Below are 15,772 nucleotides of genomic sequence, written 5' to 3'. Positions count from 1 at the left end.
TATACAGTGACTTTACAAATTCATCATTATTCCATCCCAAAACAAATATGAATGCTCTTGTTATGGTAATACCACTTCAGGATATGAAAGGGCAGTCCTCGACCAGCTCTTTTTTTTTCTAGTATGTATCCATAGCTGCTTTTCTTTGCCATAGTCAGTCTGTTCCCCTTCCACTACCTCTAGTTAAAGAAATAGCTGAAAAATATTTAAAGACTTTCCATCTGTTACTTGCAGAAAAAAAAATACTTAAGTAACATCCTCCACATCTTTTGCTCTATTTAGAAGAACATTCACAGCACCATATTTCAAAGTCATCATCAATGCAAGTGGATGGGCATCTTCTCTATAAAGGCTAACTGGCTATGTGAGCCGCCTAAGACAGTGGTACGCCCTGGTGAATAGAATGATATCCTTCATGACACTCATATATAAAAGAAAGAAGCCTTGAACATGAGAGGTGTAAGGATAAGCATTGAGTCAAAGGGAATTTGTTAGTCTGTGTTTTATTTTTTGAGATGCAAATGTTGAATTCAAAGGCTTGATGGAAAACCAGCCTGGATGTAAATTGGTATCTTTCCTCTACAATGAAATTGAATAAAGCATAGCAAATCAGCTCTGCCTTCAAAGAAAAGGTAGCTTTATCATGGTGAAGCCGAATCATATAAATCTCACTTAAGTATGAGGAATCCATTTCTTTCATTTCCAACTGTTGTAATGAGTGCTACTGGAAAGACTCTTACATGCCTGATGATTGATAGGAATGGATTTGAGTTACATCCATATAACTGTAATTCAGATTGAGAATATTGCATTAAGTGCAGGGAATCAAATTAACTTATACAAATCATTGGATAAGACTAAAATCTAATAAGGATACATTTCATGAAGATGAAAAAAATGAATAAGGTATACTTTCTGAACCAAAGATGTTTCTGGTATCAAAAATGAAATCTAAAGGTCTTGAAAAGATGTCTTACTTTGTAGATATTTGGCATACAAATAAAATAACCTTTTTAAAAAGTGATATTAAAAAGTAAGGATTCAAACTGGCATTTAATTCTTTTTTTAAATCATCTATTAGCTTATGTTTATTCCTTCCATTAATTTCTAATATTTTAAATGATATAATACAGCAACACATGCTGTAATTGAGTCCTTGCTTCTTAGATGTAGAACAGTCTTTACTTTCTTCTGTAGCCAATTACCTGAAAATGGGAATCATCAGCATGAGCTTTAACAAGAGCAAGACTCAACTTTCTTTGCAACAGACATGAAGTAATTTAATCACAAATCCTGATGATTGAGAGAAAATGAATTTACTTAGACAGTCTCTTTGGTAGCACTTATGGTAACAGAAATGATCTAGATTTAACTTTAAAAGTGGAATTCAATTATATCTGCCAGGATTCTGAGTTGGTCTGGTTAATTCCAGCTGTGGAGATACATGTAGGATATTCTCTGCAGAAAGGAGGCCTTGAGTGACAGCTTAGCAAAACATATGAAATTCCAAGTTCACTTCACCTCTTGCTTTTCTCTGAGCTGTGTTCTTTAGTTTTCTCCAACAGAGAAATTGAACAGTTTTACAGAGTTATGGAGATAGGGTGTTTTCTTTGTAAAATGTTTAACAAAGTTATATCAATTGCAAGGATGGAAAAATGTGTTTGAGTCTGGTAGTAACTCAGGTAAGTAAATCCTTTTCTGGAAACTTCCTAGGAAGTTGAGTCTATGAGAAATACTCAGAAATAAAACTCCTTAGTAGAATAGGTTTGGGAGGTGAGATGGTTTGCATGCAAATTGTCTATCAGTTTTTGTTATTGTTGCTATTCTGATTTTGTTTTTGAAACACAGCCACACATTTCCCAAGAACTGAGAATGTCATACTCTAGAAACAACCACCTTTTAGACATCTGTTTTCATCAAATTCCTTCTACCTACGAAGCCCTAAAAACTTGGTGCATTTGTAGTTTGTCTTTCCAGGCAATCCGCTCTTTGTGTATTCCCTGAAAGTCTGAAAACAACTGAGGACAACTTGAAGGTTCAAGTGTCTTTCTCAGGCTACCCCTTGCATATCAATATGTTCAACAATGAGTTTTACTCAAAAATAGATGAGTTATTGAGTACAAGTCAAATAAAAAGTGAACTTCTTTCTTAAAGGAGAATTATAATCAAGTTTGGTGTTGATAAAAATGAAATAAATGAAGAAAAGATGCAAATTTAAAGATAAAATGATCAGTGGTGGAAAAGAAAGTAAAACATAGTTTAAATTAATGTGATTCATCACTGAAAAAGGATGTTAGTAAGAAACTTGTCTTGTTACATACTTTAAATTCTCTGTTTACATTCAAAACTGTGTGATTTTAAAACACTGTGGTTTCTTCTGAGTAAATTTTCCTCAAATCTAACTGTTCCTTCAGTTCATACACAATAACCTTTTAATTTTTTTTTCCAAATATTAACTATCCCAGATGTAATCATACAATGAGTCCTCAAATACCCACCCCTCAGATTCAAACAGCATTATCATTTTACCAGCCTGTTTCATCCACCCAATCCCAAACATCACCTGTAAATACTTGATTATAAATTTCTAATTATATAAAGGCCAATAGTCTTTTAAAAGATATAAAACACCTGTAATCCTAGCACTTTGGGAGGCTGAGGCTGGTGTATTAGCTGAGACCAGCCTGGCCAACATGGTGAAACTCCATCTCTACTAATAATACAAAAATTAGCCAGACATGGTGGCACCCACCTGTAGTTTCACCTACTCTGGAGGCTGAGGCAGGTGAATTGCTTGAACCTGGAAGGTGGAGGTTGCGGTGAGCCGAGATCACACCACTGCACGGCAGCCTGAGCAACAGAGCAGGATTCCATCAAAAAAAGTAATAATTATTACGCACACACACACACACACACACACACACATTTTTCAAAGATTCCAGAAAGAATTGGTCATGTTTCTTATAAATTCTTAGTAGGAATTTCAAAAGCTCTTTCCCAGAATTGTTTTTTACTCTGAGCACCTACTCTGGGTGATCTTTACCTGCTTTTAGTTTCTATATCTTAAGAATGATTCAAGAGAATCCCTGCCCCCCACATATGGTGTCTGCACTTCTGAGAGGTGGTGATCTTTAACCAATTATATATTTATCAAGTTTTGAGCAAACATGTCTTGAATAGACATGAGAATTAGGCGCTAATATAGTGTAGACTGAACAAAAAATTCTTGGGGGAGAAAAAAGCCAGAGAATGCATTGTGCGGCTATCACTGGAAGGAAAGAAAGGGTCCAATGTATAGATCCAATTCATTTCTAAATATTTTCCAGCTAAAGATTGTTGAGGTAAATATACTGATGGACTCTATAATCGCTGATTTAAAACTCGTGATTTATAATTACAAGTTTCAGATGATTTCTGAGAATGCTTTTTCTCTTCTGAGTATACCAAAAATAACCCCACAAAATTACAGGTACTGATATGTTTTCTCTTTGAAACTTGTCCCAGTGGTGTTCAAAAACTTCAATGTAATTAATCAATTCATAAAACACCTTGTTATCAATGTTTAATTAGCCTTCACAAAACATTCATTCTTCCTGAACATTCTCCTTTAATCGTTCATTAATGATAGAGTGCTAAATGTTTCCCTTTTTGCTATTATTGTTTATTTAATAAAACTTTTGCTGTAGACCTCTCCTTTTCTGGGTCATACAAATGGATGCTTTTGTGGTAGCATTTGATCTTTCTAGGAGACTTGATGTGCTTGATAAGCTTTCAACTTGTTACTGAAAGTGTGATTTCAGTTACATTAGGCAGAACTTTGAAATGGGATTTTCTTTCTTCATAACTTTCCTGAAAATGTGACTCTTCAGGCAGCCAAACAGAGAAAGTTTTATTAACTAAAGAGAGAATTTCTGGTACCAAGTAAAGTAGCTCAGCTGGAAAGGTTTTGTTTGTTTTCTTTCGTGTGTGTGTGTGTGTGTGTGTGTGTGTGTGTGTGTGTGTGTGTGTGCTTTAACATCTGTTTCTTCATAAGGATAATGTATATTAAAATCTCCAAAAAGAGGTCAGAATAACCAATCTAAGTAAGTAATCAGGCCCCGTTGGCCCAGTATTTAGCTAAATAAATAAGAATGTGAGTGTATTACTGGCCCAAAAGCTAGCAAGCAAATTTGCTAAGTGATTGATTTGATGCTAATTTTCTGCCTGGACTTCTCATTTCCATCAGGGCCTGTCCTATGGGAGGAAATCAATTCAGCCAAACTGACTGAGCCCATTTTAGGTTTTACTTTGAGCTTTGAATGTTTGGAACCACTCCCTTTCCCAGCAGGACTGTATCTCCAAAGGACTTCCACTTATGATGACCCCAAAGAATGCAACTTGCTCTGAAAAGACTGCAGAAGTTCCCTATGTCCAAATTCCAATACATCCTGAGGACAGAATTGAAATCAACATGTGCATGGCAGGCACCACAGTTTTGCTCACACTAATGCCCTGTCTCTTTGCATCAGTACTCAGTGTTGGAGCAGGTCCATGCTGAGAGCCAGAGCTATGTTTCTTCCCTAGATGTAGGCAGGCATTCTCATATTTTAATTTCAGAATAACCACCTTGCTTGTCTTAGTGCATCCAGGAATTGATGAGAAGAATAGAGATTTTTCATTACAATACACAATTTATGTGATGATTACAGGAAAGAGAGAACCATGGCACATGAAAATGTGTGATAGGATCCCAGAAAGAGCACTTAATTAAAGGCTATAAGTCTTGAGCCAGAAATTGTCTCTCCACTACCTCTGGGCAAGTTGCTTCATCTCTCTAGACCATTTGTAGGATGGGAGCCTTAAACTCCTACAATTTTCTAGTAAGAATAAAAGCAGCTTTGTTTTGAAATCGTTCGAACCCAACAGAAGTTGAAGTTATGCTATCATATTGGAATCTCTAGTTATAGACTAAATTTGTTCTACATTTATTATCCAGGACCCCAAATTACGTGAACTTTTGGACGTGGGGAACATCGGGCGCCTGGAGCAGCGCATGATCACAGTGGTGTATGGGCCTGACCTTGTCAACATCTCCCATTTGAATCTCGTGGCTTTCCAAGAAGAAGTGGCCAAGGTATGGTGGATGGAAACCACTAAAGGTTATCATCATGATCTGAATCCTTGAGATAATCATATTAATGCCTGCAAAAGACTTAATTTTTGTCATATTTAGCATGTGTTAAAATTTCACCCAAAAATAGCTTAGCTGCCAAGTGCAATTAAAACACTTCCGAATAATGGCATCAATTTAAGAATTATGAAGTTTTATTCATTAAGAATAAGGCATTTAGCCAGCTGCAGTGGCTCATGCCCTCTAATCCCAGCATTTTGGGAGGCCGAGGCGGACAAATCACTTGAGGTCAGGAGTTCGAGACCAGCCTGGTCAACATGTTGAAACCCTGGCTCTACTAAAAATACAAGATTACCCAGGAGTGGTGGTGGGCACTTGTAATCTCAGCTACTTGAGAGGCTGAGGCAGGAGAATCACTTGAACCCAAGAGGTGGAGGCCGCAATGAGCCCAGATTGAACCACTGCACTCCAGCCTGGGTGACAGAGCAAGNAAAAAAAAAAAAAAAAAAAAGAATAGGGCATTTGATATAGTTTCTTTGCTAAACAAAATACAGATAAAAACACATTCTGTTTCATCTAAACACTTTCTCCCAAGTCATTCTCTTTTAGCCTCAGCCCTATGCCACTTCTAAGTCCATCTCATTTCCAGCTCTCTCCTAGGGGACAGACATTTTCAGCCCCCTTTAAACTTCTTAATCCCTGTGTAGCACCTAGCTCACCATAATCCGTGTAGTAGTTAATTAATATTTAGAAGAATGAAAAAATAGCACTTTAAAATAAAAATTTTAAATAATAATAAAAATAATACTTAAGAACAAATAATACTTATTCAGTTATGGACTAGAGAGATAAATTAAATATGGTCCACTCATTGAGGAGCTGCTATTCCACTAGGAGTGAGCCTTTCAAATACTTACGAAAATAGCTAGAAAACAGGTATAATATAGCAAACAAGAAGCTGTGAACATCTAGGAACCCGGGATTCAAGTGCAATGCTTTCTCTAGAAATGTCCAATTCCCATTAAAAGAATACTGAAATGAACATATTTAAAGAAGAGCTTTCTTTTTCCATGTTTTTAGTTTATAGAATACTAGTGATGGTCTTTCTCCATCATTTAACTTCCTTCAAGAGTCGAGATTATGAATCTAAGAACACTTTGAGTTCTACATATAATGTGTGTGCCTTACAGAGCTTCTCGTGTCATGCATCACAACTACAGGGTCACTTCACGTCAGTGTGCATTGTCTGAGTGTGGTGACCTACAATTTTTTAACCCTCAGTGCTCTGTATGATGATTTTCTGAGCTATACCAGATGTATCGGCCTGGTTTCTAATTCATTACTGATTATTGACAGGGATTTATGTCTAATATTTACATAATATTGATTTTAATTCTTAGAATGCATAAAATGCCAACCAGTTTTAATATTCTAAGATTTTTAGAAACTACTCTTTCCAAATATGTTATAAATGGAATCTACTTTCTCTAAGAACCAAGTTACCCATTTATTTCTATAGTATTATTTACAGTTGGAGAGATTTCGGTTCAATGAACATTGTCTATGTGGCAGCATTGTACTTGCTCTGCAATAGCACTTATTCTGGTATCTGTTTGTAACATGTAGGGTTTCATATACTTTTTTCTATATATGAATGGATGATTGGATGGATAAATGAATACAGAAAAAAAGATTCTGAATGTTTGCAAAATATTTTTAAAATATCTTTCCCCAAAAACAAGTATATTCCTTTTTTAAAAAGTGACCAATTTGTGAGATGTACTAAATCTCAGTTAAAAACATACAATAAATGACAGTGACTTTCAGGGAAGAGTTTGCTCAGAGTGAATATATTAATGTTACACATCAATCTGCATATCTTAAGTTGCATTAAACCTTTGCCCAGTCCTATTTAAAATATATTCAATTTCCTCCTCTCTCTGGGTTCCTACCCACTAAATTTCCTTAAGGATTTTTATCTCCAATCCCTGTAAAAATCCCCATCAGGAATACATCTGTAGAGATTTTCCCAGCACCTACTTGGTGTTCCCAGTATAACTAATGAAGCTATGGAGAATATTTTACCTTTCTTGGCTTTGACGTTCTATAGAATATCCCCTTCCCCCCTGCCCCTCGCCCCACTGCAATTGCTTAGCCAGAAACTTAAGATTTCCAAGTACCACTGTTATCTTGCAGCATCACATATGAGAGTCACCTAGGGTACTTGTTAAAACACATATTGTTGGTCCCCAGACCCAGCAGGTCTGAGATGGAGCCTGAGCATCTACATCTCTGTCTGGTTCCCAGGTGATTCTAATGCTGCTGGTCCAGACACCACATTTTGACAATCTCTTCCTTAGAGAAGCTTGGGCACAGTATTACTAGATCTTGAATTTTCATCTAAAAGGATCTGGAGAATCCATGAAAGATGTTAACTAGTGGCAACAGTTGTTTAAAAACACCATGTGAGCCAAAAAACACAACTGTGGTCTGAGTAAGACCTGGGGGCTTCCATTTGGCAGATTTTTGGTCTAGATTCATATTAAGTAAGAAAAACATTGTGCTAAATAAAACCTCAGGTCCTGACCACTGAATACAATGGAGAAAGCACATAACATTATCTTGCAGAGCAGAATCAGCACCCCCCACCATATTTGTTCATTCTATAACTTCCAAACCATTCTTAGAGCCCCCTGGGTGCCTAAGAAATGTCGCCTTTTAGCACAGCCTTTTTCAATAGACAGAAAGCTATCTGTCGCCTTAATGGTCATTGTGGAAATTTTTCAAAAGTTTTACAATAGCCACTTTTTTTGTGACTTAGATTGGATCCTATTCTTAACCACAGCATCTCACATCCACTGTAAAGGAAAGGGAGACCAAATAATTTAAAAGAAAATCTTTCGGATGTCTCCAGGTTCCATTTTTAAACATGTAACTTGAAAATTAAAGAATAAGGGAGACAAATCATGCCTTTAGGACAAATTTAAAAGTCAAGAAGAACATGATCGCTGCACGATGTTCTACAAGTTCACCTTACAACATTCAACCCATTGATTAAACAAATGCAAACTAAACAAAGGAGAAATTACTGCTGGAGGAGACAAATATGGGTGTTTTTCCTTGTTGAAAAAAGTGGAACTTTGTTGCAAATAAAAAATGTTCCCATGAAAGGCCATATTTTGACTCTTTTTGGGAAGGAGCTAAACAGGGGAGAACTTATATTCATGAGTCCTGAAATTCAGGACCCAGGAAGGAACACAGTAAAGGGGAGAGAGTACCAGAGATGTCTATAAATCAGAAATGTCACCTTTACTCTTCTGCGAAATGGATATGAGCCTTCAAGCCCTTTGACGGTTTGGGTACATTCTTCATCCATAAAATGAAGAGCTTGGATTCATTCACTCATTTATTCAACAGCATTTTCTTAAGCCTTCCACAATGTGCCAAGTCCTTGCTGGGGATAAAGCAGTGAAGAAAACAGATAAAGCCCCTTGCCCATGTGGAGCATACAATCTAGTGAGGGAGACACTATAAATAAAATAAAGAAATAAGATACACAGTGTATTAGGAAGAGATAGTGATATTGACAAAAATGAAGTAGGGAACGAGAGTGCAGTAGAAAAGGGCATTAAATAGGGTGCAGTGCCGTCACCTCTGGGAGGTGACAGTTAAGCAAAGATTGGAAGGACGTGAAGGAGCAAGCCAGGAGGATATCTGGAGAGACAGCACTGCTGTAGAGGGAACAGCAAGTGAAAAGCCCTGAGGCAAAAGATAGCCTGATGTACTTTAGGGACAGTCAAGGGCAAGTGTGACAGCAGCTGGGTAACCAAGATTGAGGGAAGGTAGTAGCAGAGGGGACTGAGGAGGCACCTGCAGTTGACTTTGCTGTAGGGTGGTATAGGCTTTTGAAGGACTTTGGCTTTTACTGTGAGTGAGATGGAAGCCGCGAGAGAGTTTTTCGCTGAGGACAGATGTGATTTGACTTAACATTTAATCAATAATGGACTGCATGGAGAAGGGGCAACAACAGAAGCAAGCAGATCCATTACCAAACTGTTGAAATATTTAGGTGAGTTGCTAGTGACTTATACCAAGGTGGAATGTGGAGGAAATTAAAAGGAAGCCAAATTTGTATGTATGTATGTATACACACATACACACATACACACACATGTATATTATAGAGGAATTTCTTATAAAGAAATTTATAAGCATAAATTCATATGCTTATGAATTTTATGTTGCATGTGAAAGAAAGATGCATGGAATCAAAGATGATGTTAAAGTTTTGGCCCAAGAAGCAAATATAGAAATACCATTTACTTGCATAAGGAAAACATAAAATATAATTTTTTGTTTAGGAGTATATAGCAGAAGTTCAGTTTTGGTTATGTTCAGTTTGAGATTATTATTAAATATTCAAGTGGGGATTTTGAGTAGGCAGTTGGATATATGAGCCTGGAAATGAGTGCCGAATATAACGTGTAAATTTGGGGGTCATTGGGTATTTGATTGTATTAAAAAGTCATCATACTTTTTAATGAAGCTGGATGAGATTAGCCAGGAAGTAATTGTAGACAGAGGAGATGTCCAAGGCCTGAATCATTGACACTCCAACATAAAAAGATAAGAAAGAAGCAGAAAAAAGGAGGCTGAGAAGAGGCAGCCAGTTAATGCCATGCTCATGGGAACTGAGCCAGATTATTTAATGTTTTATTGAAATGTAGCATACACAGAAAAGTGCACAGATCCTTTCTATTCGCTGATGTAGTTTTGGAAAGGGGACCTATCCACATAATGAACACCCAGATCAAGAAACAGCATAACCAGCACCCTAGATATCCATCCTCCTAACTGTACCTCTATATTGGCTGTTAACATTATAGATTACTCTTAACTGTTTTAAAACATCTGTAAATGAAATCATACAATAAAGTCTTTTTGGTCTGACTTCTATTATTCAACATTATGTTATGAGATTTATGAGATTCTTCCATATTTTATGTATGATTGTAGTTTGTTCATTCTCTTTGCTAAGTGGTAGTCAGTAATTTACTTACAGTTGATGGACATTCAGGTAGCTGTCAGTTTAGCACTGTGACAAATAATGATGCTGCAAACATCTGCCTTTCTGAGGGCTGCATATCGAAGTGTAATCACTGGTCATACATCTTTATGTGTACTGCTTTGAATGATACTGTCAATTTTTCAAACTTGTTGAGCCATTTTGGTTTTTAATGTTATTTCACACACACACATAATTTAGCAAAAAAAAAAAAACTCTGTATGTTAAATTATTACATTTTGAAGTAGCTGTCACAGAAGAAATGCGCTTTTTTTTTTTTTTTTTTAGATGGAGTCTCTGTCTGTTGCTAGAGTGCAGTGGTGCAATCTTAGCTCACTGAAACCTCTGCCTTCTGGGTTCAAGCAATTCTCCTGTCTCAGCCTCCTGAGTAGCTGGGATTACAGGCTCATGCCACTACACCCGGCTAATTTTTGTATTTTTAGTAGAGATGAGGTTTTACCACATTGGTCAGGCTGGTCTTGAATTCCTGACTTCATGTTATCCATCTGCTTTGGCCTCCCAAAGGGCTGGCATTACAGGCATGAGCCACTGTGCCCAGCCAGAAATGCGCTCCCTAAAAATATGTTCTATAAACTGAACATTAGTCTTTAGTGTTTGTAATTTTAGAATTTTCCCCCTCTGTAGCTATATCTTGGAGAGTCTAATTCACTTATTTCAATGATATGAGTGGGATTTTCTGGAAGTTTTCATTAACTTCATCTATATCAGTTTTTTCTGCACAATCTAGATAGCACACTAGCTCTCTGAATTTCCTAACTAGCTCTCACATCTCTTTCCTGGTATTCCCCCCTTCACCCCCCACTTCCTGCCATCTTATTAAGCCCTCGACAGGTCTCACCTACAGCCATTATCTTCCTATTTCTTTAAATTCTCTCTTACTTTGCTCTACAAATCTTCCTGCTCATCTGCATAAGAAGGGTCTTTAAAAAAATTAACTCAAACATGATCATATTTTAAATCATTTTCATTTTCTATTACCATAAAAAAAGAAGCTTCTGTGCATTTAGTGAACAAATATTTATTGAGGGCCTAGTATGTGTCAGGCACCTCACTGGGCACTGATGACTCCAGTGACCAAACATAGCCCCTACTCTCAGGTACTAATGATTCACCACTTTGACCACTGCACCATTCTGCTCCAGCAGTTCCTAACTACTTGTGATTCTTCTGCCTTTATAATTATAAATATTAATGCCTTTGTAATATGGTGGTTTCCTAAACTGGCTTTTTCTCTTTTGTCCATGAAGAAAAGTCCTAGGCCTCTCGAGAGAATCAGCATCAATTCAGTTCATCCATCTCTAGCTCCCTCCCATGACTTCCATGAATAACCCATTGTTCCTTCTTCTCTTGTTCTGTGAGCCCTGAACATATTTTCAATTGCAGTTATTACACTGTAATTATTCATCAGTGTGTCTGATAACCTATCCTGTTTTGTGAGCTGATGAAAGTCAGAAGCAAGAGTTTAGTCTGTTTTGTGTTCCCAGGATCTAGCTTAGTGCTTGACATGTAGTAGATGCTCAATAAATGTGGGAGCTGTGAGAGAAGAAAGGAAGGAAAGGGGAAGGAGAAGGGAAAGGAAAAGGAAAAGGAGAGGCTTTTGTACCCTTGAAAATAAGTGATAGGTCACATAAAATCTTAGAGTTGCAGTAGCTTTTAACATCATGTGTTCCAATCTTTTCATTTAGAGTTGGGAGGAACAGATTGGTTACGCTTAACAGATTGGTTGCTCAAGGCTTCTTCCCAGAATAATTCTCTCTCCAGTTTGCCAGGATTCTCAGTAGGAGGACTCAGGTGGCATTCATTACAAAGGCTTCCATCTTCCTAATTTTTTTTCTTAAAGCTAACTTTATTCTCACTCAAAGTTACTGTGACTGTCACTTCCCTACCCACCAGTTACTTTGCACTTTCTTAAGCAAAATAGTTGACACTGTTCAGGCCAAGGAAATGAGAGAAGATGTCACAGAGAGGGGAGTTACTTTTAAGCAAAAGAAATTATAGTCTATGAAATGAAGTTGGGAAACAGAAAAGAAAGAGGGGCAAGTGAAGAGGTCTGCTAAGGCTACCTCTGGGCCATTCATCAAAAACTTCAGAAATTTTCTTAGAATTGCTCCAAAATAATAGTAGTAGCTATTTAAAAGTGACCTCAAGAGACATGACGTTTTCATATTTATTTTTATTCTGGGGACATATGCATTGAGGTAAGAATTTTCAAACACTTGCATATATTCTGTACCACATGTGTACTTTATCCATTTCTATTTTGAATTTCAAACCAATTTATGATGAGTAAGCAATAGTTATAAGCTTGACTTTAAGTGAAAAATGATTAAGAAAAAGAAAACATGGCACCATAAATTGTGTTTACCAATGTGTTTTGGGACATAATGGAAAATTGTACGTGACTTCCTTGCGGGTAGAATACATGTGCCAAAAAGATCACTGCTTACAAACATGAAAAATTAGGTCTATAGGTTATTGTGTTTTTGTGAGACCATCATTACCTGCTATTCTTGACCTTATCATTTTTTAAAAATGCCTCCGTCATCTTAGGCTATTCCTCCACACAATCATAAAAAGGTCCAAGTTCTTACTATGCCAATACATTGCACTATTAGTCTTGGAATTTTGTAGTGGTAGGTGTCCTTTGTTGGAAAATGAGATTTACTCTACGTTCTGCACTTTTTGGATATGTGTCATGCAAATGAAGGATGCACAACTTAAAATTTTATATTGTTGAAAACATCATCTATCTGGAACATTTGTTTAAAAGTTCATAAGTCAAAAGAAAGACATTCATATTGAAAAGATTTTTGTAAAAAAAAAAAAGGGGGGGCAACTTGGATTTCAGTCTCTCCCTTACACACACAGAAGCAGAAGCAATTGCTATTCTGGTGATTGTGGAAGAAAGCACCCCTGCCTTCTCTCTCCTGGTTGTCTTCTGCATTTGTTAAACAAGAGCTTTTTTGGAGCCAGCCAGTGTTCTATGGTGCCCACATAAAAACAATTAATGTCAAGCTGAAGGGAAAATGTCAACCCTGAGAATAGAAATAATTGTGATTTCAGACTGTGGGCTATTGTTAATACAAGCCCACCTCTCCCCTGAAAGAGAAAACAGAAAACTGTTTCAGCAATAGCATCTCTTCTTTCCTTCCATCTACTCTATTGTATAGGGACAAGCTTATCTTTTGAGTACCTGCCTGCCTGACTTCTGATGCCTGGCAGCTGAGGAAGCCCTGATTGCATTACCTGTGTGCCTAGCCTGGCAGCAGGAACATGGCTACCACAAAAAAAAAAAGAAAAAAAAATCACCATGACTTTTTGGAAGGAAGAATTGTTCTAAGAAAACCTGGCTTCCTTTCTTAAATTTCTCCCTCCATTGTAAAATATTGGTGATGGCAGGGGAATATCTGACATACTTTGAGAAAGGCAGGTTGATCTGTTTCACTTACCACCTTGATTTTGGTTGCCATCTTTGGTAGTTAAGACAAAGGATGCCTAATGAATAAGCTGTCACTAAAGTTTAAAAACACTTTTTGAAAACACCTTGCTAGTCATTTTCCTAATGACTATATTATAATTTTTATTCATTTAACAAATATTTAAAGGCATAATCAGCCAATTAAAAGGAGAAATAAGAAGAGGGGAATTAAGAAAATATTGCAACAAAACATCTGAGAGCTAAACAAAAGTACTGTACTGGTCTTAAAGTCTAAATAGCAAGTATAGGAATGGAGTAGGTTCAGGTAATTAGTAGGAAGCTGGAAGATGACAGATAAATGAAAAAGGCTTATTTTTTTCCCCCAAAAGAAAGTTAAGGTAGAGGGGTGGGATAAATGTACCACAAATGTTTTATCCAAATATAAACCATGCCAAAACATGCAAGATTTTCAAAAACTGAAGAAATAACTTAAAAAGATCCATATATACTTGTTATTAGGAATGTTCCCTTTGGAAAGCCATGTGAGTTATGGTGTTGGAACTACAGTTATGGTTATAATTACCATGTGGGTTATGCTATATTCTAATATATGGGCCAGCAGAAAATTATAGTTACAGTTTCATACTCATGTAAATTTTTATTGTATTTGTGTTCAACTTCCAGAATCAATTTATATGCAAATAAAGTCATAATTGTGAATGCGGAACAAGATTGCTAACTGACAATTTAAAAGTGAGTTTAAGCTAAGGAGAGTTGGAAGTAAAAGGAATGGCAGGTAAATGTTTTCCTGCCACAGGGGAGCCAAGGGATACTATTTTTAATGAGTGGAACAAGACAGTTTGAGATTGTAGAGGTGACAGGGAGGACAGGGCACTGGGAGGCCAAGGTGGGCAGATCACCTGAGGTCGAGAGTTTGAGACCAGACTGAGCAATATGGAGAAACCCTGTCTCTACTAAGAGTAAAAAAAAAAAAAAATCAGCCAGGCCTGGTGGCAGGCACCTGTCTGTACTTGGGAGACTGAAGCAGCTAATTGGGAGGCTGAGGCAGGAGAATCCCAGCTCCTTGGGAGGCTGAGGCAGGAGAATTGCTTGAACCCAGAGGCAGAGGTTGCGGTGAGCCAAGATAAAAAGAAAAAGCAAATAAAAAACTCTATCACCAGCAAGGAGATAGGGTAGGCAAGAAATGGAGTCAGAGATGTAAAGCTCTTCAACCAGAGCAGGGTACTATAGTCAAATTCTAAAATAAGTCAAGAAAAAAACATTATACACACACACATATATAGAAATATATAAGTAACCCCCAGAAATTTAAAAACAGAAATGCTCAAAATAGTTGTCAAGAAACAGAACTAGGACATAGACATGATCATTGCCTTTCCAACCTCTCTGAGCCACTTTTAAGAAACTCTGTTTCATTGATAAATAATAGTTTTTTAGGTTACTGTCATTTAACAAGCATATGTTACACCTGCCACTGGTCTAACATGAATTACCCCAATTCTCTCAAAAGCCCTATGAAATAAATTCTATTATTACCTCCATTTTATATGATATATGAATATTAGGGAACAAATTTAGAAAGACTTGTCCAACATGATTCTGTCACTCAGGACTTGCATTTGGCCTGGAGTAACAGAAAAACAATTCAAACGATAGCTAAGACATATTAAGAATTTTTAATTTGTGTTTTGTTCAGTTTTGCTTTTCTTTACTTTTTTTCTCATGTAGCAGGAAGCCTGAAGGTAGTGTCATAGGTGCCACTGGCTGGGATGAGCATTGTGAGTGGTAAGAGAATTTACCAAGACAGTCATAAGTAAAGAAAGGCAGATTTATTACAGAAAGTATGAAGACACGTTGCAAAGGTGCAATGGGCAGCACAGCAGAGAAGATGCTGTCTGCAAAGAGGTAGGGATTGGAGGGAAGTTTTATAGGGTCATGACGGAGGGGCTATGTGCAGAATGAGGTCACATTGCTGGGGTTACTGGGGCTATATGCTGAAGGAAGTATTTGGGAACAAAATGTTGTGCCAGGGGGTTGTCTGTGATTAGCCATCTCAGATTGTTCTCCCCAACATAGGGCAATTTCCTCATTGTTGCTTACTTATCTTATTAGGACTCCGCAGGTGGTTTCTGGCACT

At 37.1% G+C, this 15,772-nt stretch overlaps 1 protein-coding gene across 2 annotated transcripts in view; it reads left to right on the top strand.

The window, feature by feature from the left end:
• The window catches only part of PLCB1 (phospholipase C beta 1), a 731,248-nt gene that overhangs the window by 464,550 nt on the left and 250,926 nt on the right, over positions 1-15,772 (top strand). For both annotated transcript variants that reach the window (XM_017523921.2, XM_017523922.2), the window contains exon 4: positions 4,976-5,113. In XM_017523921.2, the coding sequence (XP_017379410.1) occupies positions 4,976-5,113 (138 nt within the window). The remainder of the gene's footprint in view (positions 1-4,975; positions 5,114-15,772) is intronic.

Source organism: Cebus imitator, unplaced genomic scaffold (assembly GCF_001604975.1).
Source record: "Cebus imitator isolate Cc_AM_T3 unplaced genomic scaffold, Cebus_imitator-1.0 Scaffold31, whole genome shotgun sequence".
Lineage (NCBI taxonomy): Eukaryota > Metazoa > Chordata > Mammalia > Primates > Cebidae > Cebus > Cebus imitator.
This window is presented reverse-complemented; position numbering and strand designations above follow the sequence as displayed.